The sequence below is a fragment of the Porites lutea genome, chromosome 2, assembly GCF_958299795.1.
Source record: "Porites lutea chromosome 2, jaPorLute2.1, whole genome shotgun sequence".
Taxonomy (NCBI): domain Eukaryota; kingdom Metazoa; phylum Cnidaria; class Anthozoa; order Scleractinia; family Poritidae; genus Porites; species Porites lutea.
Window position 1 is genome coordinate 32,023,588 of NC_133202.1, and position 26,859 is coordinate 32,050,446.

The 26,859-nt window shown below is 37.6% G+C and overlaps 4 protein-coding genes across 6 annotated transcripts in view; 2 read left to right on the forward strand and 2 right to left on the reverse strand.

The window, feature by feature from the left end:
• Positions 1-406: 406 nt before the first annotated feature.
• On the reverse strand, positions 407-15,144 carry LOC140928336 (casein kinase II subunit alpha-like). 2 transcript variants are annotated; one of them, XM_073378074.1, is made up of 13 exons: positions 14,651-15,144; positions 10,969-11,080; positions 10,387-10,488; positions 9,098-9,148; positions 8,631-8,690; positions 7,494-7,577; positions 6,991-7,101; positions 6,654-6,707; positions 4,931-4,978; positions 4,353-4,453; positions 3,848-3,953; positions 3,180-3,222; positions 407-1,725 (listed from the first exon to the last, which is right to left on the reverse strand). In XM_073378074.1, exons 1-13 carry the CDS (start codon positions 14,743-14,745, stop codon positions 1,568-1,570), a joined length of 1,125 nt encoding a protein of 374 aa, XP_073234175.1. In that variant the 5' UTR covers positions 14,746-15,144; the 3' UTR covers positions 407-1,567. The 2 variants fall into 2 exon arrangements, with proteins under 2 accessions (XP_073234175.1, XP_073234176.1); XM_073378075.1 differs by lacking the exon at positions 10,387-10,488.
• A 54-nt stretch (positions 15,145-15,198) lies between these two features.
• LOC140928337 (uncharacterized) lies at positions 15,199-21,523 on the forward strand. Its single transcript, XM_073378076.1, has 8 exons — positions 15,199-15,402; positions 16,685-16,784; positions 17,637-17,711; positions 18,064-18,137; positions 19,006-19,102; positions 19,932-20,087; positions 20,406-20,476; positions 20,714-21,523. The coding sequence occupies exons 1-8, from the start codon at positions 15,230-15,232 to the stop codon at positions 20,781-20,783; spliced, it is 816 nt and encodes a 271-aa protein (XP_073234177.1). The 5' UTR covers positions 15,199-15,229; the 3' UTR covers positions 20,784-21,523.
• A 1,385-nt stretch (positions 21,524-22,908) lies between these two features.
• On the reverse strand, positions 22,909-25,988 carry LOC140928338 (bolA-like protein 3). Its single transcript, XM_073378077.1, has 4 exons — positions 25,907-25,988; positions 24,991-25,120; positions 23,351-23,439; positions 22,909-23,197 (listed from the first exon to the last, which is right to left on the reverse strand). Exons 1-4 carry the CDS (start codon positions 25,940-25,942, stop codon positions 23,123-23,125), a joined length of 330 nt encoding a protein of 109 aa, XP_073234178.1. The 5' UTR covers positions 25,943-25,988; the 3' UTR covers positions 22,909-23,122.
• A 20-nt stretch (positions 25,989-26,008) lies between these two features.
• LOC140928339 (UDP-GalNAc:beta-1,3-N-acetylgalactosaminyltransferase 2-like) overlaps positions 26,009-26,859 on the forward strand; it is a 14,580-nt gene continuing 13,729 nt past the window's right edge. For both annotated transcript variants that reach the window (XM_073378079.1, XM_073378078.1), the window contains exons 1-2: positions 26,009-26,159; positions 26,712-26,850. In XM_073378079.1, coding sequence (XP_073234180.1) covers positions 26,051-26,159; positions 26,712-26,850 — 248 coding nt within the window. In that variant the 5' untranslated portion in view covers positions 26,009-26,050. The remainder of the gene's footprint in view (positions 26,160-26,711; positions 26,851-26,859) is intronic.

A 26,859-nucleotide genomic window follows, 5' to 3' on the forward strand; every position in this document is an offset into this window, starting at 1 on the left:
ATCAGTCAAATCCTAAATAGTGTGTATGAAGGAGATGGTTCTTCAGCAAAAACCCTTGGAAAAAACCGATTTCATTGTCAAAATAACTGGTCCGGTTGGCCAGTTCTGACAAATGGAAAGCGCCAGAATCCGCAACTTCCTGAATCCGCTCTCCAAAGTGGAAATTTTTGAGTAAGCTATGAATCCGGAATCTTGTGTACGCTAAATCCGGAAATTTTAATGAATTAAAACCGGAGAACTCGTTTAAGTATTTTTACTGCCATAGTACTGTTTATTACCACACTCACTACTCAAAGTTGTTCTAAAGAGTCAGGTAGCCACAATAGAGAAGGTTCGTTGATTACCATGGCAGTGAAGTTCGTGAGAGCGACTAGCCCGTGGCGACAGAATAAAACGATAATCAGAGTCAACAACGACACTCTATATTTATTATTGCTCATATTCTTTAAAACATTTCCCTTCACGGACAAGGTTTGAGTACTACAATACAGCTCGTGTGAAGAAGGACCGTTCGACAAACAGTTGTAAGTGTAAAGAAACATGACTGATTACATTCATAAAGAACCAAACAATTACACCGTTAAACCACAGAAACACATTACGAACTGTATCATTAGGGCGCCACAAAAAAAAACAAAAACAGAACAACTATTCACAATACATTATTGTCGATAAAACCGAACTTTACATTGCTCAGAAATGAGAGAGAAAAGCAGACACCTCTGCAATCGAAATTCCCGATGAATTAAACGTTTCCAAAAAATTGTGGCGGCCAACAAACAGCAAGCTATTTCTCTATGACGTTCATACTGGAACAAGAGTATTTTCATGCCTGGTAAAACAAAAGGCGACCAGTACTGAAGACTGGCAAATCCGATAAATACTAAGAAAACTTTCATTTAAAAATAACCACTTACACAGTTTAGTTTCTGTAACCACATTGATACCGGAGTGCACCACTTTGTAGGCTGCAAGTGGTCTCTTTTAGTTGGGCAGCACGCGAGTTCAAAGAGGCCTTCGTTCCCCACGTGAACCTCACGTGCTACCCTACTAACGTTAAAGAACATATGAGACCCTCATTACGCAGGTCCGAACAAAACGAAGTTTTTTTTTTACCTGTGCAACCCGTTTGCATGGAACCGTGCAATTCTTTTACAGATAGCAGTATTGTTTGTCGTTCAAAAACTAGCACAGTTCTGTGGGTCCCGTATAAACGAAAGACGAATATCCTTGCAAGTTTTTGTCCGTTCAAACATTTGTTCGGATCCGTGAAAATGGGATCTGAGGCTACTTGCAGTCTCGTAATCCTACAATTTTTCTATTTTTCCCTGCTAAGGGATCTTTCAAATAAGCCCTTCAGCACGTCTATAAAAAAAATGGTGACTCTATTTTCACGGGATATTTTTAATACAATAATCTGGAATATCAAAAAGTGTTCAACAAATAGAGATTTAATATTTTCGTTTCGGAAGCTGGAGGCAATGAAGCAGACATCTTCTCCCGTAATAAAACAAGCTGTGAGTTAACGCCCATATCCCACAAGTTTTCGGTGACAACGACACAATTTTCATGCAGGTGTGGAATTTGGCAGGGGCGAAGATGAAGATGGTGGAATGGGCGATCCAATCTGTTGAGTGGGGGTGTTACTGGACTGCATCGGAACTGGAGAGCTGATCACTTGTTGTCCTGAGGCCAGTCTTTGCTGTTCTTGTTTCACCACTGGGTCTACAAAAGGGCAGATAAGCCATTGAGAAGAACGCACTCACTAAGTATAAGGCTATATTCTCATTATAGCTATAGCTAGTTTTTTTTTCTAGTGGTGCCACGAAAAGCTATCCGGTATTACCGTATAGTATGAACAGCAACTGTCCGGAGCGACACAAGTCGTTCACACATATCGAACATCGCGCCGGTATTTCAGTACTCACTCCTGAACAGGGCGGATAAATGTTGGGCGGTGAAACGAGCGCTCCGCTCTTTATTTAATGTGCGATGCGAAGTAGGACTGGCACGAGCGCTCTTTCCGCGCTTCCGGTGCGTTTGAAGGCCGGCGAAATGTTCCTTTTTACAAACCGGAAATCCTATTTTCTTTCTGTAATTTCAGGCTACAATGTTAAATAGATAAATTCGTTTCATAACAATATCAATAAACAGTTTCATATGCTTGTATCTGTATGCCTATAAGTCAAACTTGTTGGTCGTATAATGCCAAAATTTGAGTTTAATTTGAAAGTGTTGAATACCTCCTCCTTCCACTAAATATCACCTAATCGTCTCTCGCCGTTTCGTTTGCAAAAGCTTAACACTTCTTAACCTCAATTTTTACACATGTTAAAGGGGGATAAATTTTATATAACATAACAAAAAATTAGACTGATATATTTTGATATAGTGGCGTTGTACTGCTTCAAACTTTGCTTCTCGGGTACAACCTTCATCCGCCCTGCTCCTGAATATTTACCTCCGTCTCAGTGGGTCCCAATCCTCGCTCCCACTGATTTACTTCCGTGACGGGCCCGAATAGGTGTTCATACTGCATTAGCGTATGGCACAAAACCTATCCGATATGTGACGCTCCACTCTCGAGATCGGCTTGGGGCAGCTTCGTTCCGTCACAGAAATCGACCCGCCACAATTGTTCTTGTGTGAACAGAAGCCCCATCCGGTATGGTTTTCGTGACAGCTATCCAGTATAGTGTGAACAGTCACTTAACCCTTTAACTAATTAAGCCCTAAGAGTGACCAGCATCAAATTTCTCCTTGCAATATCAATGCTTTGTAAAACAGAATGGTCAAGAGAATTACGGACATGATCACACAACATGAATATGCTTGATATTTTATCAACTTCTCCCCACTACTTCTGTAGGAAGTGAATAAGGGCAACAAATGAGAATTCAAATTTTGATCTTAAGGTTTTAAGGGTTAAAGAAGGAGGAACTGTTTCGATGTTTACCTCTATTGTTTGTTTGACATTTTCTTGCCCTCGTCGTAGCTTAAAACGCATATGAATTCGGTTTTCGCGCATAAACAGTAAACATTATAACGAAGCGATATTGTATTTCAACTAAAAGAATCATGAATGGTAAAAGTTACACTTATAATAGCTAGAGAGAGTGTATGTGCCAGACGAAACTAGGTTAAAATGTCCATGCACGTGGAAAAATACTGCAACTCACAGAAATATGGGTGTTCCATGGCTTCTCTTGCTGTGAGGCGCTCCTACAAGGGAAACACAATACAAGACATTAAACACGTACTAATCTTACTGGTCGAAGAAAATATGAATGTGAATATGAATACATATTGAATATGAATAAAGATGTACGGATAATTATGGTCAACTCCATTTAAAGAAACATAATTGAGACCCATGTTCACCTCGTAGAGCGTCATGGAAATGACTGAAGAGATGGAGGTGAATTAAGTGACTGTGTAAGCTGCGTAGGACTCGTGTGAATTTAATATATCCCTAGTTTTGGACTTGAAAACCTTAATGCTAAGAAGTGCTCCTAACTAGCCTCATAGCCTAGTGGGTAACAGCTCTGGTAGATCTATTACAGAGGTCGCAAGTTCAACCCTAAGTCGGGTCAAAAACATTTTTCCTTGATACCTGGCTATATTCTTATCTCGTTTTTCTTTCTAGAACTTGCAGTTCAAAAGGAGAGTTTCTCACTCCGCAGCTTTCACAGTATAACACCATTTACATGAAATCTCCCCACATGAAGGGCAGACAAGTGTATGTCTAGCTATGGACTAGAGGTTTTGGTTGTGATTGTGAGAGAAGTAACCACATACCATGTGCACGCAAACGCAAAATAGTGTGTCATGAGAAGTTTCAACTTACTGATATATCATATCTTAGGAGCTTGTCCAGCAAGTCGATTGCTTCTGGACTTACGAGAAGTTCATTTTCTGAGTGAGTGAATCTCTCCCATCTCTTTCTTGAATGTCTGCAACGACATTACTCGTGTTAGGCTAGATGGTAAAAATTATCCTTATAATTCATGTAAGTATAATAGTTACTGTGCATGTGCAACAACTGAGGGCAAAGCATCGCTATAGAGAGGAGAAGTTGTTGCGTTACTTTGACATGGATGAAATCCTGTGGTGTGACCATTCATTGGTAGCAATGGTAGGGAGGAGTGTTGCGTGATGACACAAAAAAAACGGCTGTGAGGGAGACTAAACAAACCGCGGTAGAAGAAAAGAACAAAAAAATTGACATGACTGATTTGTTTGACTTTCCTGTACATGATTACACTCAGGAACAAAATGGTGGCCCCTGCTTTTCTTCTATTGTTTGACATACTTTGAGATGTGCAAAACAACATAAAGCATTTGCAATTCACCTTCCTAAGATGTCGTTGAATCTTGGGTCTAATTCTATATGGTACTTCTCGACATACTCAAAGAGCTCATCTGTTCCTAACACTTTGGCTATTCTGACCAGCTGAAAATAAAGTTAAAAATTCCCCCGGTAAGCTTGCTATTACCACACAGCAATAGATTTTGCCAAAGAAAACCACAAAAAAACAACATTCTTTTGTATCATAAAAAGAGACTAAGTTAAGCAATAATAATATTACATGTAGGACATACATGCATCTTAGAATGGGTTCAGCCCCTGTAGCTGAACTACTAAACTAGTAACTACAGTTGTACATGTAAATATGCAGGAGACAAAGATCAAGGCTATGCTCTTAGACTATTGAAGGGAGCCAAGTGCTCTCAATCTGAGAAATCTGGGGTATCCAGTGAGGATTTCTATGAAAAAGCGAGGATGTCGAAGTCACCTAAGACTGAAAGTAAGGTGCCAGGGGCCACTGTGCCCTGTTAGAGCACAATCCTGCTGTCATTCAACTCTTAAACACCAACGCATACTGATTCTCTTCTAACAAAGAGGCCATTGCTCTTATTTTGCACAAACCTGATCATAGTTGTCATGTCCATGAAAGAATGGCTCTTTTCTAAAAATCTACAACAAGAAAATACATTGGTACATGAATTAACAGTTAGCAAGGAGAAGATCATATTTTTTTACATATAAAGTTACACAGCAATGATTATTGCATGTCTTGATTCTTGATCCCTGACTTGTGGACACTTGATGTTCAACTCACTTGAGGATCAAACATTAAGTGTCAACTCACTATTGAATGGTAATTTACACTGTACAATCAATTATAGCATGTTTTAGAGCTTAAGCATGAAGAAATTGTGGTTAGCCTCTACGTGATTTGGAACAAATTGATTTTTTAATTACGGATGTATTGCAGCTATTTTGAATGAAATCACAGGTCCCCAGTAACACCACATTGCATAAAACAAGCCACTGAACCCAACCGAGGTAGGGAGGTCAACCCAACTTGAACCATGGAGGTTGAATAGATTAGTTAATACACATGCAAGTCCAAAGAATGAAACTAATGAATTCATTAGCCTGCGTAGCAAGCGTTTCCTCGCGATCTTCGTCTAGAAAGCTGGGACAAGAGCAAAAAAAACATGAATGACGGGGGAGGGGGAGGGGAACGAAGGAACCGCTTGCCAGCAAACCCCACGATTTTGAAAAACTGCGTTCGCCCACGAACGCAGCCTCTGATTGGCGCGGTGCGGGTAGTGTTGATTACTTAGCATTCAAAACATCAATCAAACCAGGTATGCTTTGTTTTCGTGCGTCACAGATCTCGTCTCATCTGATTTGTGGTCGCAGATTACAAATGCTTTGGACTGATATTTATTGGAATCGTGTTTGTGCGAAGGTTTATGAGGTCAGAGTCTTCAAAGTATAATTGGAGATCGAGCAGTGGAGACTAGGGAAGGCCAATTTATTGAGAATGACGGCGTGCAGATCTGACTGGCAAAAATGGACTCTTTGTTGGAGATAACATCAACATAAATCAGACCATCGGTACTCGACACTAGCTAAAGCCGCCATGGACAAGCGATTTGTCAGCTTTTTGAAATAAAAAGATTCTTTTTGTTTATTGGAAATTTAGCGGCATCTATTGCAGAGAACGTTTCGACACAGGCTGAAGAGCAGCCGCTCTGCGAAACGTATACCCGGAGGAGTGAATTGTTCCGGACAAATCTTTTTTGACGTGTCGACAAGGTTTCAGACGAGATAAAGCTACACAATAAAAAACAAGAAATTCTGCAGCAATCGCTCATAGTTTTAATTTTCTTTTATCGTAAATCTTTTTTATTACAGTTCTTGCAATCGCCTGCAACGTGTTCTATTAGAGAACAAAGTAATTTTACAAATCTGGTAATCCAGGGGTAATCTGTTCGTTATGTTTGTATTTTGACGAGCTGTCAATTTACAAATGAACCAAACCGTGAAATATCAAGGGGCGTTTTCCAGAATCGTGGGGTTTGCGGGCAAGCGTTTCCTCTTCTCCCCTCCCCCTCCCCCTTCAACCTTTTTTTTGCTTCCGCTCTAACTTTCGATTGGAAATGCTTGCTACGCAGGCTATGAATTCATTTGCATATATTGACATGTATGTCATAGCTGAATTTCAATATTGGTTTCAGGTGACAATAACAACCTTAAATCATACATGTAGCAGGTGCAACATCTGCTTCAGTGAAGCAATTTAATTTATCACTAAATAGGCTGGCAGATACAGATAATTTACTCATAAAAAGCTTACCATACTAGCCAACATACAGCCAAAACTCCACATGTCAAGGGAGTAGTCATACTCCTGGAAAAAAAAACAAACATCATGAAGACCAATTTAAAGCAAAAGTTCTGTACTTGCAGCATTAAACTTTATTAGAGGCAGCTCAGCTGAGTGGCTATAACACTGGAATTTCAATGTTCAATTCCTTAAGTGACTGATGCAGGAAATCCTCTGTGCATAAGATAGTGACACCTTGACTGCTTAGTTAGCAAACCAGAACACAGGCTTTGCTTCATCTAGCCCACTTGCGGATTCAGCCATAATAATTATAACAAAAAACTCAGGTTAAAGGCGAGTAAGGTACCTGATGATCCACTAGTAATTCTGGTCCTTTAAAATATCTGGAAGCCACTCGAACATTGTATTCTTGACCAGGGTGATAAAACTCTGCCAATCCCCAATCAATTAATCGTAACTAAGAGAATAACACAACAGAAAAAAAAAGACATTTTAAGCTTAGTTATTGCCTGATATCACTGCTGATTGTCAATGAATCACGATATAACACTGACCAGTTAATTATAGAAATATGTGTATCTCAGTATAGTATGGTTGAATTGGGAAGGTTGGGTTGCATGGAGACAACGGCCATGAAAAAGATCTAGTACTAAGTGAATTTTTATTTGTGAATCAAGTGTTTTATTTCAAACAGCTACTTGTAGGCGCTTGCCTTATCATTACAGAATTCTCACCACCATTTCTTTCTATCAGTCTGAATAGACAAGATATTTTGTTCTGTAGTAATGAAGGGACTTTGAAAATGTAAAAAGAACTGGGCTTACTTGATGTACATGTAGTTTGGCATACCTTTCTGTTGTCATGATCAATCATGACATTATGAGGCTTAACATCTCTGTGCATTATACCCATACTGTGACAGTAGTCAAGAGCCTGACAACACAAAATAAAAATAAACAAGTAAATAATTACCTAAATAGAATACAAATCACAAACAATAGTGTATAATATACGTGTAAAATTGTATCCACAAAATAAATAATGGTGGTGGTATTTCAACAAGTACTGCTTAAGGTACCTAGGAATTATATTTTTTATGAAATAAAAATTTGTTTCTTGAGACCAAGGCTACTATCCTCAAAAGAGACAAGAATTCATTATGTCAATTGATATGGCAGCAAAATTTCTGGATGACAACAAACCAAAAAACATCACTTAAAAATTCAATTTGCACTGTTTCAAACTTCATCACTGTTTATACTCAATTTTATTTAATTTGTAAAATCTTGGTGAAATTGTCTGGGGTTGACCCTGAAAGGAACACATCCGGTTTAGAAAAAGAAAAAGAAACTTTTTTGGTGTGCTCACCAACTCCATAAAGCGGGCGAGTGAAATGAATAAGTTTCATGTCGCAGACTTGCAATGACGGCTAAGAAATGTACAAAAAAGCGGATGCACATGCAAAGTTGTAGTTTTGCTAATATAAACTGGTTGCTTTTAGGCCGTTCTTTTTTGTTGTTGCTGTTATTGTTGCTTAAGCTACCCATTGTTGTGATCCAGAAATATTGCTACCAGGGTAATGTGACGTCCCACTTCTCCTCTCTATAGAGGCCAGGTGTCTGGCGTACAGGAGTCTTCATAGGGAGGTTTTGCTTTTAACGTAAACAGTACAACATCATTCACCAAAGATAATAGTGACCTTTTAATAAGCAATGAGATGGTTGGGGTCAGAAAAAAGAACTGAAGGTGATGTTTTCACTCTTCCAGGGTTCTGACTTAATTACAATACTAGGCAAGTTAACCACAGTACAGGGGTAGCAGGCAGCAAAGGCCTACCTTTGTAAAGGTTTTATTTAATATTACTACACTTAGGTGGAAAATATTCCCCTAAAAATGGCAAAATTGCCAGTTACATAATTTGTACCAGCTTATTATGACAGGGTTGAACTAATAATAATCATTACCAAACCGAAAGTTAAAACTAACCTTCAAAAGCTCATAAAGGTAAAATCTGATGTCAAAATCAGTAAACTTCTGATACAGTTGCTGTGAAAAAAGACAGTTTCAAAAATAAGTAAAATTAATATTTTCCAAACAAAAATGATTCAAGGTGAGAAAGCCCAAAGAAAATACCAGTACTGATCAGCATGCAAAGAAAGTCACGTCCGATGGCCTGGGGTTAGTGGATTTTGCTGTCGGGCTAGTGATTTCTGTTCTTAACTTTCCCGATGGGCAAGAGCTGTTTCTTTGTGAAATTCAAATTACAGAAGGATTGCAATCAATCCTGCTAATCAAAAAGGGTTTTGGGGCCAGTTGAAATGACTTATGGGCTAGTACGTATGGTAGCTATAGCTTGCCCGAATGGCAGGCTGTAAAACTGACTTTCTTTGCACCCTGACTGATATTATTGGCACAAGCCTTTTACACAAAAACAAAATAAACCTACAACTCACCTTAAAATCTGTGTTGTTAACATACTCAAACACTAATGCAGGTGTTCTAGACTGTAACAAAAACAATGACAATTATGTGATTGCACTGCTAAATTAAAAATAAATAAATCATGTTGAGCAGTACACGTGAGTAATCACCTGGCCAGATTTAAAGAAAAATAATAGTAGAAAGGTGGGATTACTTTTAATAGCAGAATATTAAATGTACATTGCAGTGTACATGTACATGTAATAAAAACACCACTGATTAGCAGAATTCTCAGTATTTCTGAAGTTCTGATAGTCCATGGGACAGTAATACTTATTTTTTGTACTTGATTATATGGATTCAGCAAACACATATAAACAGCACAGAATGGCTGTGGTGTGGTGTGGTGTACAGTACATGGTATGCAAAACAAAGCCAGTCCTGATTTTTTTCTTTCCTGTTTTTGGCAATGAACAAAAAAATGCACCTGGAACCTGTGGCACTGTAGTTACTGACAGCATTTCAGCACATGGCTGTAGTTGTTGCAGATGTAGCGTTATCAAATAAATCACAGTACAATGCAAGTTGACAATTTGAATAAAAAACAGGGCTTTGTTCTAGTACAAAAAGTAAGGTGACCATTGATACTTAATCCTTGCATGGATTGAGCATCCAGAATAAGCAAAGAATCTCGACTATTAACTCTAAACTCTTGCTGTACTTGATTCCAGTGAGATTCAGCTTTGTGCCTTGAGTAACCGGCTTTTATAAAGGCTTTTGATAATATAATGTAGTGTTGTCCATTAATAATGATTCAGAGAAACAAAAACATGTTAAAACTAACAAAAATGTTCTGACCTTTTGGCGACATCATGATGGCTTTATTAAGGAATGGAAATAAATGCGAGTTGAAAAGGAGTCAAAGTAATTAAAATTTGCATGAATGAACACAGCTAGACAAAGACTAATCTGTTTGCCGTTCAAAGGTGGGCTTAATTGCTTGATGCTAAGCATTTCACCAATGAGGCAGTTAGAGTGCTGAAAAAAATGCAAGAACAAATTTGACTGCCTTGTTAAGGAAATGCTTTTGAACGTGCAAACGTATTCACTCTGTGGTAAAGTCTTTGTCTAGCTGTGTTCATTCATGCAAGTTTAGAATACTTTAACTCCCGGTGAACTCTTATTTATTTCCATTCCTTTATAATGGAAACGCTGAAACATTATTTCCTTACAACTTTATTACATGTTTAAGTGTTGTCCATGCTAACAAACTGCTAAGAATGACTTCTTTATTCTACAAAGAGTGCCAGCAAAAACATACCACAGGGTCTTTGACGACATCCAGAAGATTAATGATATTGGGTCCTCCTCTAAGGTTTTCAAGGATTTTTATCTCCCTTTTGATTTTCTTCTTCTTAACAGGCTGTAAGATAATTACAAAATTAATGTTATGTCTCAAAGATAAAACAGACACAAAGAGTGAATCAATGGGAAATAATGAAGTGCTTGCTTCTGCTTGGTCCGTTCATGAATACCTCACTTTGGAGGAAGGGCGCAGAGAGTGATAGCCGGTAATCTAGAGAAGGTGCACGAGCATTATGTTATGGGATTGTCTGAGGAAATGGGTGCATTGAATTCCACTGTAAAAACTATTGTCACTGGCTACATGTATGGGGACACTGCAACATTCTCTTGTTTCAGCTTCAGGAAAATACAGCATGGTATGGCATTGTGAGTTTGCTGACCCTGGCCCTTCTATCCCACTATTAAAGCAATGATGCATGACCTCTTTGGACTTAATTTTAGGCTACCACTCTTTTCCAAAGAGAGCTATTGTGATATTTCTTGCAACACTTATTTCCTGCAGATTTAAGGACTTGATTATTATTTATTTATCACTAACCTTTAAAATTTTAACTACTACTTTTTCATCATTGGTGATGTTGATAGCTTCAAAGACTTCACTATATTTTCCCCTCCCCAGTTTGCGCACAAGTTCATAGTTATCTTGCTGTCTATAAATAAAATAGAGAAGACTCATTACAGTTGTACAATGTAGGATGTAAAGAGTGGCAAACAGCAACAACAACAACAACAGAATGATGTTTTAATATTAAATTTTAAGTCTGGTCCTTTCCTGACACCTTATCAATGACCTTTCTCAAAAATTAATAGTAAATGTTCCAAAAAGAGCATACTTTTATGTCAATGGATGAGCTATAAATTTATCATAAATAATATTATAAAATTAATACTTGATTACCTTTTCCCCTTATGGGGTTTTTTTAGGGGTAATGAAACAAACAAATTCAAATGGACATAATAAGGTTAAGAATCCCAACTGGCAGGAGGCAGCTAGTTGGCTACATTTACAAGCATGGCCAAGGATTTTTGAACTTGGGAGGACTGAGAACAAATCCAGCAAGTGGCCAGAGTGGGACTCAAACCTGGGACCGCTGAATTGAGTCTGATGCACCGACCACTTGGGCATGCTGCCTCCTTGAAAGCTATCATTGAAAGACATGGCAGGAACTTTGAAAGGTAATTCAATAAGCCCACAAAGTTTCTCAGCTCTGTCTTACAGGTGTACCTAGGCATCTCTTAAAAAGTGTTCACTTTTCCAGGATCTGGTCATGAAGCTCACTTCTGTTTGTTTGAGATTGACCTTGGACTTGTTCAGCTTCAAGTTAATTTCTCTTGCTCTTTGGAGGAGTCACCTCAGATTAATGTCATAGCATCCTTCACTGCTTCTTCTTGGGTGTCACCATGTCCCATGACAGGGGCGTACATGTAGCATGAGATTTTGAAGATGCACACGTGCATGGAAGAAAAGCTGTAGCGGCAAAGGTGGCATAACCTAGTGGGGTCTGGGGGCATGCTCCCCCAGAAAATTTTTAAATTTAGGGTCTTGGAAATGCCATTTCTAGCATTTTCCACAGGACATTTTCCACAAATTAATATGCAAGACTATGCAAAAGTTAGTTGTTTACTTTACTCAGAATCTCCAATCTCCAGTCATGAGGTACAGTTTTTTGAAAGAAAAAAAGGATGTTTTGCCTCACAGACTGACGGAAAGTGATTTTTCCTCGTTGCAATTGAGGCAGAGTTGGCCAGCAGGACATTGTCTTGTTCTACGAAGCATCAGGTTTTCACAGAACTTACACATTTTTTCCATGATTCTCTAGCTGATTCTTCCTGAGATTTGTCACTTTGCCCTTTGGAATGCGATGTATTTTTTTTCTTTAATGTGCTGTCATGTGATTGGCTATTCTGTTTGAGTGCATTAACTTTGTCAACACCATATTCCTTCTCTTCGTTTGCCAGAGACCGTCTTTAGCTGCTGCTTTGTAATGTCATCTGATTTACTCATTTCAAACTCTTCACAACAAAATTGCCTGTTATCTAAGTAGCCGCCCTTTCAAATCCTTATCTGTAACTTCAATCACTACATTGTAGCCAGTGAGGATTATTCATTAGTCAACAAGACAAAATTACATGAGAGTCCCAATTTTCACAAATGGTTGACAAAGGCATCAATACCATCATCTGGACCTTGCATGCTTGTACATGTATAACTTTCATATACCTGTAGACTGCATTTCTCTCGGGTTTGAAGTACACTTACAATGCATCTGAACAGCTTGAAATGCTATCGTCTCTTGTACTCTGCATTGATAGCACATTTCAATCTGTACTTTGACATTGTAACATCTGTTGGTACATTACATATATCGTAAGTCAGTCCTGACAGGTTTGTTTGTTTGTCAATAAAGGAAAAAGTGGAATGTGACATGCTCAGAGGTGCCCGCTCCTAAAGAGAATTAGAGCCTGTGACACAACAATGACAGTCTCAACTCAAGACTCAAAACTTGTTTCTCCTGTCTTGAAGCAGAAACAACTCATGTTTTGAGACACAAGAATTACGCAGAGTCTCAATTTCAGCCTTTCAAAAAACTGAGATTTTCTAACATTCATCACTACAGTGTATCCAGGTGGTCATAATCTGAACACCACCACTCAGATAGCAAGTGCCCTAAAAATTAAAAACCCCAACCCTGCTTTAGAAAAATAATAATGTTTTTTTTCCTTGAGTACGAGTGAGCTTCCTCTCTTTTTTCTTCAAGCTGTGTCATTTTATTGTTGTGCTTATAAAAACAAAAACAAGGGAAAATGACTGTAATTATACATGTCGCAAAGTTAGAAATTGTGTTGATGTAGTAAAAGCCAACTTTACCAATCGAAACAGGTACCGTACATGTATATCTGGCCTTTTCGTCAGTTTGTTAACTTGACAAAATTATGTGGAAAAAACTGGGGCACATCCAGAAGCTACAGTTGTACATGTAAGTGTGTCCAACCAAAAACTATGGTAAGAGTTCTTATAAAAATTTACTCAGTTGTGTACAATATGTATTGCAGCAAGCCCCTTTTTCAATGTCTTAGCCATTTTAAATTCAAATATAATAAGCAAACAGGCAACAAAATCTCAACATGGCATTTACATTTTGGCTTTGAGTCAAAATTCCCCCTCTTCTGAGACAAAAAATAATAACATTCCTTACTTTATCAAAATTAATGAAATGTAAATACTTGAAACATTAACCTTGGTGAATTAGAAACAATAACTGTACCAGAAAATCTACTGATGGCAAAGATTTAGAATCGAAGGGCAATTGCCAGATAACAGAATCGTGTGTGCTCAATTAATTTTCCAACTTCTACATGTCATCAAATATTAATTTGTTTCTCCCACCAAGTTAAGAGTTACTAGGAGCTGTGGTAAATTATCGAGACAGCAACAACTAAACACTTAAAAATACTGTAAAATACAACGGTAACATCAAAATGACATAAGCCAAAGAAAAAAAGAAAAAGAAAAAAGAAACATCCAAGCTGAAATCACAGACTTATGCTCCAAATTAAAATACATAATTGGAGTTATTTAAAATTACAGCTTTGGCAACCTGCTATGGCAACATCATTGCATAAATCTAAAGTATGGAAATACTAGATATTAAAAATATAGCTATGCAATGAGCAAATTAAGTCCAAGTGGAACAAAATTCCTTCACAGAGTAAGATACAGTTGTATCTGGCACAACAAAATCATCTTCATAAACTGATTAAAAAATATTTTAATCAGAAAGGTGAAAATATAGGGTCCTAAGCTTACTAAGCTGATAACAGATATGCACTTACAGTGTATGAAGTCGTGAGTGAAAATGGCATTTTACTTATTTAGAAGTGAAGATACTGACTAGCTAAAGATGTACACTGAAGCTTTCTGAAATATGAATTTGGAAGTCTCCTCTCACATTATTATAAAGCACTGTTATTTTCAACTACCAGGAAATATTTCACGTACATGGAAATTTATTATCCTTAGCTAGTGGACCATTTCAGCCTACCCGCCTCGGTTTGAACAATAAAATAATGATCAGCACGTTGCATGTCATTGTACAAGACCAAGTAAGATCTGCAAGCTGGTTCAAGGAAGAAAACTTTGTGAAACGGCGAGTTCTTACTCAAAACCTTTTCATTTTAAAGTGTGTATAAAACGAGTTAAAAATTAAGAGACTACTTACCCCCACTCTATGACATGAGATTCATAATCCCAATATTCTCTTGGACGGTGAACATTGACATCCGAGTAGACTCGGGAACGAGCTGTGTTCGCCATTCGTTTCACCAGCGTTCTATCATAAGACGCTGTTTTCAGGCAAAGTAAAGTTCTTTGGCTCCAGCTCAGATAAAATGTCCTAAAGATTAAACGTGCGTATATCGTCGTTGAATTTTTTTTACTTTTGAGTTCTTTTCTTAGCAGTGCAACTTCTTCAGCGAAAAGCCGCCGGCGTCGTTCCTGATCGATCAGTCGGGATAGTCGCGATTTCTTTGTCTTACTTGAGGATTGTTTCCTCTTAATTATTCGTAATTATTTTCCCCGATCGGTAGAGGAAAGACGAGTGTAATTACATTCGTAAAAACATCGAAGCAAAGACCGTAAATTCCGTGGAAACAACAACAGAAACAAACCCTTCAGAAATATGGCGGGCACCAAGAATGGAAGGAAATCGTGAAAGGCGAGTTGTTCTGAAAGCGAGGCTCACAGAGGCCTGGGGTTGAGAGGGGTGAAACCATTATGGCGGACTGACGCACGCTTCAAGATGACTCGCTTCTCTGAAGTTTCGCGTCGTTTTTACGTTTTACATTCAGTTGTTCCGTTCGAAGAAGATACAACACATGAATTTAAAGGTCACAGGAATATTTCAATAGAGGAAGTCCCGCATTGGTGTTTTATTCCTGGGACAGACAGGCGATCCAGAAAAGCTGTCTCAAGGTGAGCTAAGATTTTTAGCGTTCAGGAGAAATGACTGGGGTTTTAATATTGCTATTTCTGAGATTTTAAACTTTGAAGAGATAACTATTAAAATTGGAGAAAAAAATGTAGCTGTCTTGTGCACACGTGATCATTCGGTAGAATACAATTTGCAAGTAGATGTGAAATATGGACTGTCACGTGATCGTCAAACCACACTGAAAGTTCAAGCACGTTATTCCAAACTTGCCGCGGTACTACTATCCTTTTATATTTATGATAATAATCCCGCTTTGCCTCGATTGCACTTGCAAAAGTTTCAATTTTTTTAAAAAAGATAATTTCACCTTGAAACGAGGCATCGAGGATCAATTACCATAAAGACAAAACAATAACAAAATTTGCCGTCATTTACCAAAGATCAATAGGACTGAGTCAAACAGGCTGGGTGAGGAAAGAGCAAAAAAACAACAACAACAACAAAAACAAAAACATGTAAAGTTGACCCAAAAATTCCAATAAAAATCTTGTTCTTGAAACTACATGCACTATACTTCCATCCAGCTACCTGGTAGTCATGTAGAAGCTTAGTTCATGTACTTCTTCATTTAAACTCATCGCTAATGATGAGCTTCGGAGCAGGTGCCTTAAAGGTTAGTAGGAGGCCAAATGCAATAAGCAGAGAGGAGGTATCCATGGCAACCCTGGAAGCAGGAACCACCCCAACAGCGGTCTCTAACCGGCACCGTCACATTGTACAGACAGGTGTACCTAAGAGAATACTTACCTGAGAAAATACTTACAAAACCACCAGGCAGGGAAGGAGGAGAAGCAGCAAGAATCCATAATGATTCGCAACAAGGCAAAAATTGATCCGCTGCGATCAGCAAGCAAAGCTACAATGCAAAGCAACACTAGCAAAAGGGCACACAAGGAGCCCTGCAATTCCCTGTAGGTCACATACTGAAGTGGGAGAAGACCGCTGACCAACTCGCTTGAGTTTGTTTAACTTTGCCTAAATGATATTTAGCCACGTGTATTTCCCTGTGCACAGCTCTCCTTTATAGAAGGCATGGGCAATTCCATGGGAAATGAAAGTCTTGTAAAATCTGAAGCATTTGTTACATGAAACCAATCTGTAAATTTCCACCAGAGTAGAGGGAGTGTCAAAGAACAATAAATCCATTCTTTTGGGAGGGAAGGGTATGGTCACACTGTATTTTGGGAAATTTATTGGAATGTCGTTTGATGAAGAAATCATTCATTGATAGAAAATTGCATTGTATCTGTTCTCTGTTGGTAGAAACATTAATGGTTTTCTGAACACTGGCAAAGGTGGCACAATATATCTTGGGATTGTGGACAATGGTAGCGTCAAGGGATTAAACTTGACACTTTACCAGGTAAAATATTGACTTACATGTTGGACAAGGTATGACAGGTCAAAATTATATTCAGGTTAAAATAAACTAGATTGAATCTCAATTCCCTTTTTCCCCTAGCCCTAATTCATGGATAATTAGGGCTAGGAGACCAAGGAAATAGAGAATACAGTGTAAATGAACATGGAGGTTAAAGAAATTGAAATTAACAGTCTGAATTATTTAATTTTGACCTGTGACATAAATACTGTATACCATGCCATCATCATCAGATCCCTTTGCCATGTGAGGGGGTTCAGGAATAAAATATCATAATTATCAATCCTTCTCCAACAGTCTCTGTCTAGGGGAACAATGAAAGCCTTATATATGCCAGGACCCCAGTCAAAACTACATTGTACTTTAAATTTGGCTCTTTCTAATGTCATGCCCATCTGATGGTTATATTGATGGTAGTGGTATGTGGAAAAGCTTCTTTCTTTATTCATGACACATATCCTTTTTGACCACTCCACTGCCGTGCCACACCATTGCCTCTTTTTCATGTGCAGGTTCATGAGGCCCTCTCAGGGTGGGAAGAGCGTATGTATGTCTCTTGTGGAAATTTTAAATGCGGTAGTTTTGCATTTTGAATAGTAGGCCATGTTCCTGTTTTGTATTTAACCCATCTTTTTTATGTCAGTGGTCACCATTCTGTCTACGCTCATGTCGCTGTTTCAAGGTCATGTCGCTTGTTGGAATTTTATACTAACAGGGGCTGGCTGGCTAGCTCTACTCTTAAAGGGTGTACCTTTTTACCTTGTGCATTTACTGTACAAAAAAATATTGATTTCTAAACAAATACTTGTTCTGTCCTTGCTTGTCTTTATTCAGAAGGATCATGTGGTTATTGCAGTCAAGGATGCACTTAGCAGATACACACCTCCAGTTCCAGAAGAATATTACAAAGTACTACATACATGTAACACATTCAGATGTAGTCAATTAATTACTATACTACAGTACATACAGTGTGTATTATACTACAGTACACTTACTATTATACTACATATGTACAGTATATTATACTGATTATAATACAATACAGTAGATGTTTTTGCTGCTGTCATTGTTGTCAATGCTAAAGCTCGCTAATGTCAATCAATCACCCCCAAAAAATGACAAATCAAGATCTGGTTTAGGGCTAGCACTCCATGAAGGCTTTTGATTCTTTTCACGGAGGTAAATTAATGTTGTCAATGCAGCTGGTCAAAACAATTAATTATTATTAACTCTTATTTGCTTTCTGCTTCAAATCAAGGTAGAAATCGTACCAGTCATAAGGAAGGAGGAAGTGGGTAATGTTGAGACAGCGCTTCGGCTTCAACATGATAGGTCAGTTTCTTGCATCTGAGTTTGTTTTAATCAATTTTGATTTGGACACATGTCGATACAATGAAAGAAAACATTATGATTTAATCAGGATAAGACAGTCTCCCAAGGTTTTCCTAGTTGCTACATTGTATTATAGAAAGCTGTTGATCCTGACTAAAGATAATAAAAAAATGTATGACTTTTCATATAAATTTCTATTTAGAAGTACATTAATATTATAGTAATGAAGGCTGCTAGCATTGGCAATATCACTAAAAGCACATCATCATACACTGTAAACCATGTGCATGATTGTAAAGTCCCCGCCATTTATTTCCCCCATCGCGGAATTACTTGTACATATATTTACGTGATTAAATTGAAAGCTACCTTGGATAACAATAATTACACTAACACTACAGTAAATTTTCACCTTTTGTGATGTATGTACGTATGTGCAACAACTGTTATACATTTTTTCAGTACCCAACTTATGGAATCTTTAACAATGAATGTTTTCATAGTGCAATTAAAAAAGCACAAAATTATAAATGTTTAGAGAGACACTTTTGAACTTCCCTTTTCCGTTTTTTGATTTTCCTGTACGAAACGCACCAATTACTGATTACGAGTCTTCATAGCCAATAACATCATGGCTTAACTGACAGACGACCAATAACATTGCAACGTAATTGACCGATCAATAACCAGAGTATAATACCATCAACTGACATGATACAACTCACTTTGACTCTGAAGATGACTACCGCACAGGTTGTCGAAACGTCAGTCACTGTCAACAACAACAGTCCTATTCAGGACTACGTTCACCCGGATGATCAAACTCAACCTACTTTTGTACATGTAATGTCTATTTTTTTGTGTGTAGAGATGATGAGGAGACTACAAATCGACACAGACCTCACGTTCTTCGAACATCAGAATACTGTTGGTGTGACCGAGAAGCTATGGATGCCTTTAATGAAGTGAGTGAACTGGCCTGTAACTTGAAACTTGAAGCATCCAAAGTCTGTTTCACTCTGAACTAGCGATAAAACAGTCTGCTAACATGCAATGAATCTGTGCATTTCATTTAGGCTGGAACTGTGTATGCAGTTGAAAGTCTTCCACTCCAAAGTGAGTCTGGTCAAATAAAAACTTAATTTCCCCATCAGTCTCTTGGGTTGCCTTTCACTATTTAAAACTTTCGGAAGTCTATGATCTTAAAAGTGAAAAGTGATTGGTTAATTGATACAATTGTACATGACATGTAAGATATTACTGGGCAGGATTTTCTGAAAGTGACAAGTGAAAAATCATTAAATAATGTTTTTTTTCTAGAGTAGATTGAGTATAAACATTACCGGTAGCTACTTTGGCAGCATTGTTTCAATCTGCTGCTGACATTTTCATAAACCATTAGCCTCCAAAAAGTAGCCTGAGAAAATGGCCAACAAGTTGTGACACCACCGCTCACTGGTTACCTGCAAAATGACATCTGACGAACAAGTGCAGAAATGCCACATTGATGACGTATTACTAATATAGATCTGAGTAAAAGCTTCTGATTGGTCGAAGCAGATTTCTCTTGTGGCATGACCAATCAAAAGCACCACCTTGAACCCAGTTCTACTTAGAGATACAACGTCAGTGACATCAGCGTGAAACTTCAATCTGCACTTGTTCATGTCATTTCAAGGGGAAACCAGAATCAAGTGGGAAACCAGTCTTCTCAGGCTACAAAATAATCACCTTTTTTGGTCCAGATTATTTGTTTTTTTGAAAACAAACTTACACAATTTGGACATCTTTTAGGGTTTGCCTGCGCCCCTTTATGTTGTGGAAATTACAGTGTTTCCATGGAAACCAAAAGTAAAAACAGAGAAAAGTCAACACTGCCCAAATCTTCACCCAGTGTATGAGGATGAAGAAGGAAAATGTTATTTTAGACGACAAGCAAGTTTAGTGCAGGTAAATGTTTTGCTGATCTCTTATTATTAATTTATAATTTTTTTATTATTATATTGATATAAGCAATAATAATAATAATAATAATAATAATAATAATAATAATAATAATAAAAGTACTCAAGCCTCTCTCTCATATTCGTGAAAGACCTTTGCCTCAAACTTCCTTCAAGAATGCTGGCTCTTAATAAACATTTCTAAAAGGCTAAAGAATTCAGTCATATTGCTACATGTACATGTAGCCATATTTAACCTTTTTTGTGATTAACATTTTTGTAAATGGATTTATGTAACATTGTACACTGTATCTTCATTTTTCAGTATTCAATGCAAGAAGTAGTGGAACTTACAAAGCAAGAGGTTCACAACCATTTTAAACCTTTATTTTCAAGGTAAAATATTAATGTAAATGTAACATTCTGTTGATTGGACATAAAAATTAATAATAATAAATTATTATATAGTACACAATATAAATTGACTCATAAGTTTGAAACACACATGTTGCACGTACAGACACGTACAGGCACACTGTAAGATCAATCTTTTTTCACTGATTTATTACTATAAAATTGTAAATGCTGAGTGCTTTCACTAGTTACTTTGTATGTTTCCTTCTTCATTTTTAGCATCAAAGAGGACATGAAGAAGATAAAAGAACACTATTTCTCTCTGAACAACCACACAGAAGGCAGTTAACATAAAGTTTCATTTTAGTTTAGTTATTATAACAGCTTTGCAGTTAGTATATTATTGTACATAGTATTTTTTTAGGGTTATATCCATGCATGATACAGTTGCACTCAGTCCCTAATGAACAAGCATGTTAGTTGCGAGTATGCCTGCTTACATCTTGGCCCATTCTCTCTTTAGTCTTGCCAGACCTTGACCTGGCTGACAGTAAATGGACTGCTCCCAGTGCAGTATGTACGCACCTGTATGGTTTTGATATATTTAAAATTAAGGTGGAGCATCAAGATTACTTGTAAAGCCGAGTAAAGCCTTTTATGATGGGGCCCTCTTAGCGGGGTGGGGGTTGTCCGCATGTCTGTAGTCTGAATTTAAAATAATTTATGGTCGTTTCGCATTTTGAGGGATAGGCCATGTCCCTGTTGGTATTTAACCCTATCTTTATGTCATTTGTGGCCATTTCATCTTGTCTTGCTTACATCGCTGTTCCAAGACCCCCTTTACAACGATCCAGTTATAGTAATGTAGAATTATGGGAGAAGACCTCAGTGGTTCTATAATTTGGTTATCATATACACATATACAGGTGTAGGGGTCCCACTATAAATTTTTTGTTGTCATTGTTGCGGCACCATGCAGATCCAAGGGGGATTTTTTTTTATGTACAGTAATTACATTTTCATCCACTTCCATTCTTTAATAATTCAAGGAACAATTATTATTTATTACCTCACTTTAACGGTCCACAGGAATACATTGCTCTAACTGTATAGATAGTATTAGCGTTCAAAGTTCTTAGGCTAGATGGAAAAGTTTATACCAAAGTTGATGGGAGGGGAAGGTGGTTACCCACCTTTTTTTTAGGGGGGGGGGGGGAAGTTCACTCATGTATGACTCAGTGCTTATTATGCAGACAATGTTATTTTCATTTCACATAGATGATTTGAGACTTTATGAAAAATGGAGTGAATCCTTCAGAAATAAAAACACAAACTTAAGTATTTGGTACAAATTATTTAAAAGAGCTATCTTACTTTCTTTAAATAAATTATTATTTTAAACTTTTCTTTCAATGCCCTATTAAAGGTAATTATTACATAATCATAATTAAAAATTATGGTATTATCAGTAACTCAAATGATTTTCTGGTATTATTCCTTACTGCATTTTTTTTGGGGGGGGAGGGGAGGGGTGCTTTTTTATAGTAAGTAGGTAAACAGTTTTATTCATCATACATTGTAACCCCATATAGTAATTACTTCCTTGGTTCTCTTGTTTGCGGACTTTTATCCCCTCTGGAGAAACTTGGGACGTTTGCCAAGAGGAACGCCTGTGCCTCAGCAACAGAAATTCCATACTGATGACGTAAAATCTGTCCGAAATCTGGTCAGGAGCTCTGATTAGTATAGTCATAGTAGTTGTATTGTTTGATTTATTGTTTACGAATGACAGGCAAAAGACAAGAGGCCACGGAGGTAAAATGTAAATGCTATCAATCTACTCCAAAACAGTCAATTTTCTTGGAATATATTCTTCTTTAGAAAAGGCATCTGAGTTTTGCTGTAGCTCATTTGCAGTCGAACACAAAACTTTACCATAATCGACCAGAAGAAACAAAATCAAACAACTTTACATTTGGAATGCCATGACTATATTTATTATGTCAACATTGATTCGTGTCATCAGTGTGGAATTTCTGTCACTTAGTCACAGATGTTCCTCCTGACGAAACGTCCCTAACAGCAAGGAGCAAGAAGAAACAGCTGTATTTACTCTAAAACTGTAAAATCTAGGATGCCCAGCATATGATTGTATGAAAAAACTAAGATTTTCTTGTCGCCTGAGAGCAAAACTTAGGCACCAGGGGTCACCGGGCCCTGCTAGAGAACAGCCCTGCATACATACATGTACACTGTAACTTAAATAAAGGAAACTCATTTGAAAAGAGACGTTTTAAAAATTCAAAATTTTATTCATACAAAGGTGAAAAGTGCTGATAAATTTTGTATAAATTATTTTACACACATTAACTTCAGATGGACTTTATAGAATTAGCTTCCTTAGTTGTCGATAGCATTGATGCACATCCTTGGTATCATTTGCTACTTCTTAAATGAATAAAATAATTGTCTTTTGAGAAAACTATTTAAGAAAACATGTTGACTTTAATGTGTCCCAAAGATTCTCACAAGTTGTGTCTGTACAGACCAAATAATGGACAAACTTGGAAAAAGGGAGTAGTGCACTTGAAGATGCTGCAATATTCAGATCTCTCCAGTCTGTGGCACTGTTTGATGTATGTTTTAATAAGCATATTGTGTGCTTTGTTTGAACTTGAAGATTGTTTACTAGCTTTTGTTTTCTCCAGGAACTGCTGTGAAGATCCTTAATCCATGCATTTGTTTCACTTCATCGGCAAGAGCCTAAAAAGAAAAAAAAAATACATGTATGAAATGAATACCTTTATTCAACTATCTGTATACATACAATCCCATTATGTACATTAAAACCATTAAAGAGAATTATTTCTACTTGGACACAGAATTTGCCTCATCATGACGATTATGTTAACTTACTTGATTAACGAGTCGGTGTTGTTGAACCTGTCTTTTCCCTCTGAACTCTTCAGATTCAATGAATATTTCATACATTGCTCCACAACCCCCTGAAATTGGAACAAGCAATAACCTGAATTTTTCCAGCTTAATCAAAGCTTTACTAACTCTGTTATCAGTTCAAACAGCAGGTGGCAACTGCTGCCTACAGTATAAGATGTTCTGCAAACAGGTCTGTAGGTTTTTTGTGTGGGTGGGTGTTTTCTACAAGTACCAGAGGCACAAGACTCCATGTTCATCCAAGAAATGCTGAAAATGATCAAGTCTTCATAGACTGCATTACTTTTAATGGAAAGAAAAACACTGATGGACCGAAACCAACACATTTATCTCTGTTAGGTATAAATGAATAAACCTTTCACTCATTTACCTGCCCTTACTAAATATTAAGGGCCACAGAAACTATCTGTGTAGGATTTCTGCATAGCCCCATTGTGTGTCCCCAGGCCATGGAGGGTCATAATTAGAAATTCTGAGGGAAAGGGGATCTTAAAGGCCAATATTTTTGAAGGTTAGTCTGAGATTCAAATAGAATACCCAAAGGGACAGGGTCAGGAGAGGAGGATAAAAACAAAAAAGAAAACCCTAAATAGGATGTCCTGAAATAGCTACTAAGCTGGGCAGTGTGCAAAGAAAGTCGTGTCCGATAGCCCGGGGCTAGTGGATTTTGCTATAAGGCTAGTGATTTTCGTTCTTAACTTGCCCGACGGGCAAGTGCTGTTTTTTGGGGAAATTCAAATTACAGAAGGATTGTAATCAATAGGGTTTGGGGGCTAGTTGAAATGACATGTGGGCTAGTACATGCTAGCTACAGCTTGCCCAAATGACAGGCTGTAAAACAGACTTTCTTTGCACCCCGCTAGGTGAGAAAATGAATGAAAGTCAAACATGTAAGTCAAACATGTATGTCTAATGCTGTAAATCCTCTATTAAGCCCTCTTTCTGAAAAAAGCTCCCTCTCTCCAATACGCCCGCCCCCCCCTACCCTTTTCAGGGGAAAAAAATTAATAAGCCCCCTCTCTCTTTTAAGCCTCTCCCCCTCCCTTCCCCTCCCCATTACTATTCTTCACTTATAAATGATAGACTGTATCAATCAATCATGCCTGTAAAACTTAGTGTGGACTGATCCAGGATGGTTTGTTCACCAACTGGAAATTCGGATTTGTTTTTGATCTTCGTCTGCATGAATTCCAACTTCTTGTCACTAAGGTTTTCCACAGTCTGTATTCTGGCCCTTTGCGAAGAACTGATCGTGTTTGCTAAATTTAATAAGCCCCCCTCCACCCCTCAAATAAGCCCCCCTCTCTATTAAGTCCCCCCCACTCCCCTCCCTCAAAAGTGTTCGAGGATTTATGGAAAATGTATTTGCTGTACAGAAATCACTCCATAGGTTTCCACACCCCATAAAAGGTCACTAGCTTGTTTCTATGCAGTCACAGCTTCACACCCCTTATGGTGGGGGATGGTGGGGTTGGAGGGGGGGGGTGCACACCACTCCATCCACACACCAGGGGATGGATATATATTTGATAAGGATAAAATTAATGGCAGTTTGTTAAATAACAGCACAAATAATCCATTGATTTTTAGAAAATACTGACCTGAAACATCCTTGACAGCAATATGAGAGGCGCCAAATTTTTGCCTTAAAATTCCAGCAAGCTTTTTTTCCCCTTCAGATTCAGCTTGAATCTGAAGAGATCTTAACAGAATTTGATATGATCGCAAACACTAGGAAAGACAAATGATAAAACAAACGTTAGGTTAGAACCGTACATCAAGAACCACCATATAGAGATACTTTATAAGCCTTAAAGTTTCTAACATGCAACAAGTCAGTACCATATTTATTCGATTAAACACCACCCTCGAATAAATGCCGCTCTCGATCAAATGCTGCAGATGGAAACAAAAATAACCAATAAATGCCACCCTCGAATAAACGCCGCACCTAATCAGAAGAATGTGGCGTTCACTCGGGGATAATAAGAAAAACTAAGCTACAACGTGGTAAGTTACACCATCCAGACATTTACGATTCTATCTCGGCAAAATATGAAGGGAGACATTCGAACTTTTAAATTACATAATATTTACAAACGATTTATAATAACTCTTGTCAGTGATTTACAGAGACATTGGAACCTTTAAGTTACATAACATCAGTGATAACATGTACAAACGATTTACAATAACTGTTGTCAGTGATTTTAAAAAACGTGATTTCGAAAGAAACGTCGCCCTCAAATAAACGCCGCCCTTGAATAAACGCCGCATTGGAAACGCTAAAAATTTAATAAACGCCGGGGCGTTTTATTCAGCTGTTTTATTCGAATAAATACGGTTATAATCAAGGTCGATGGCACTTGAGTCTCTATTTATCATTTTAAATGTAAAAAGGCAGCTTCTATATCAAACCAGGAATTCACAAAGAATCTTAATGTTTTGATTATAAAATATACCCTTTTTTTGTTTGTTTGTTTGTTTTGTTTAGTTTTGTTTTTGTTTTTTGCTTACCAGATGCCGCGATTTTCTCAAAGCAAACCAACTCATCCCAAGGCTTTGTAAAGGACAATTCGTTGTACAGTAAATGAACGCTGAAGTTATTTGCACGCTGACCGACTGTCCCCAGTCTCCCTCTTATCCATATGGTCTTCACTAATGCCTGGAAGATGTCAGTTTCTTGTAATTTTGGGGAGCATCGTTTGCCAACTGATTTGGATATCAGAATATTTCAGCCATGAGGGGTTGGTTGAAAGACCGCAGAAAGGTGATTTTTCATATCTTGTATGAACCTTTAGTCATACTTCTGTAGATACTTCATGAAAAGCACAAAGTAGATTTTTTAATTTGGGGCATACAACCACAACATGGTCTTCATGCATGGTTGGTCTCAAACCTTTTTTTGAGATTTTTTTAAAACATTTCCAACTTAATTGCTTCCAGTTTTTGAATTACAGTGACACTTAGAGTAACAAGGAATATCTTTACTATACATCGTAAAATTATTAAACTAGAAATACGTTATCGCAATTATGCTATACAGTGAAAGGTGAGGTCAGTGGTGAGAATAATGGAAAAAAAGCCAAAGGGAAAATTTTTTGATCAAAAAACAAAACAAAACAACAAAAACTAAGTAGGAATTTTTTTCCGTGTACAGCACTAAATGCTTACACCGAGAAATATGTCTGGTAATGCAAGCTTAATGAGTTTTTCAACCTACCCTACCCCAACTGCTAATTTGAAGCAACCCCTTCTGGCAAATGTTCTCTGTAGGAGAAAAGCCGGGTCGATGGTAGAGTAAACTTGTTTTTTTGTATAGATCAAGGCAAGTTGTCTGCCCTTCCGACGTATGATTTAGTCATTGGAGTCTTGTCAGCTAGAGGCAATCATGAGCAACGCCAAGCAATCAGGGACACATGGTTTGGATATATCATGCAACATCCATCTCTACAAGAACAGTAAGATAA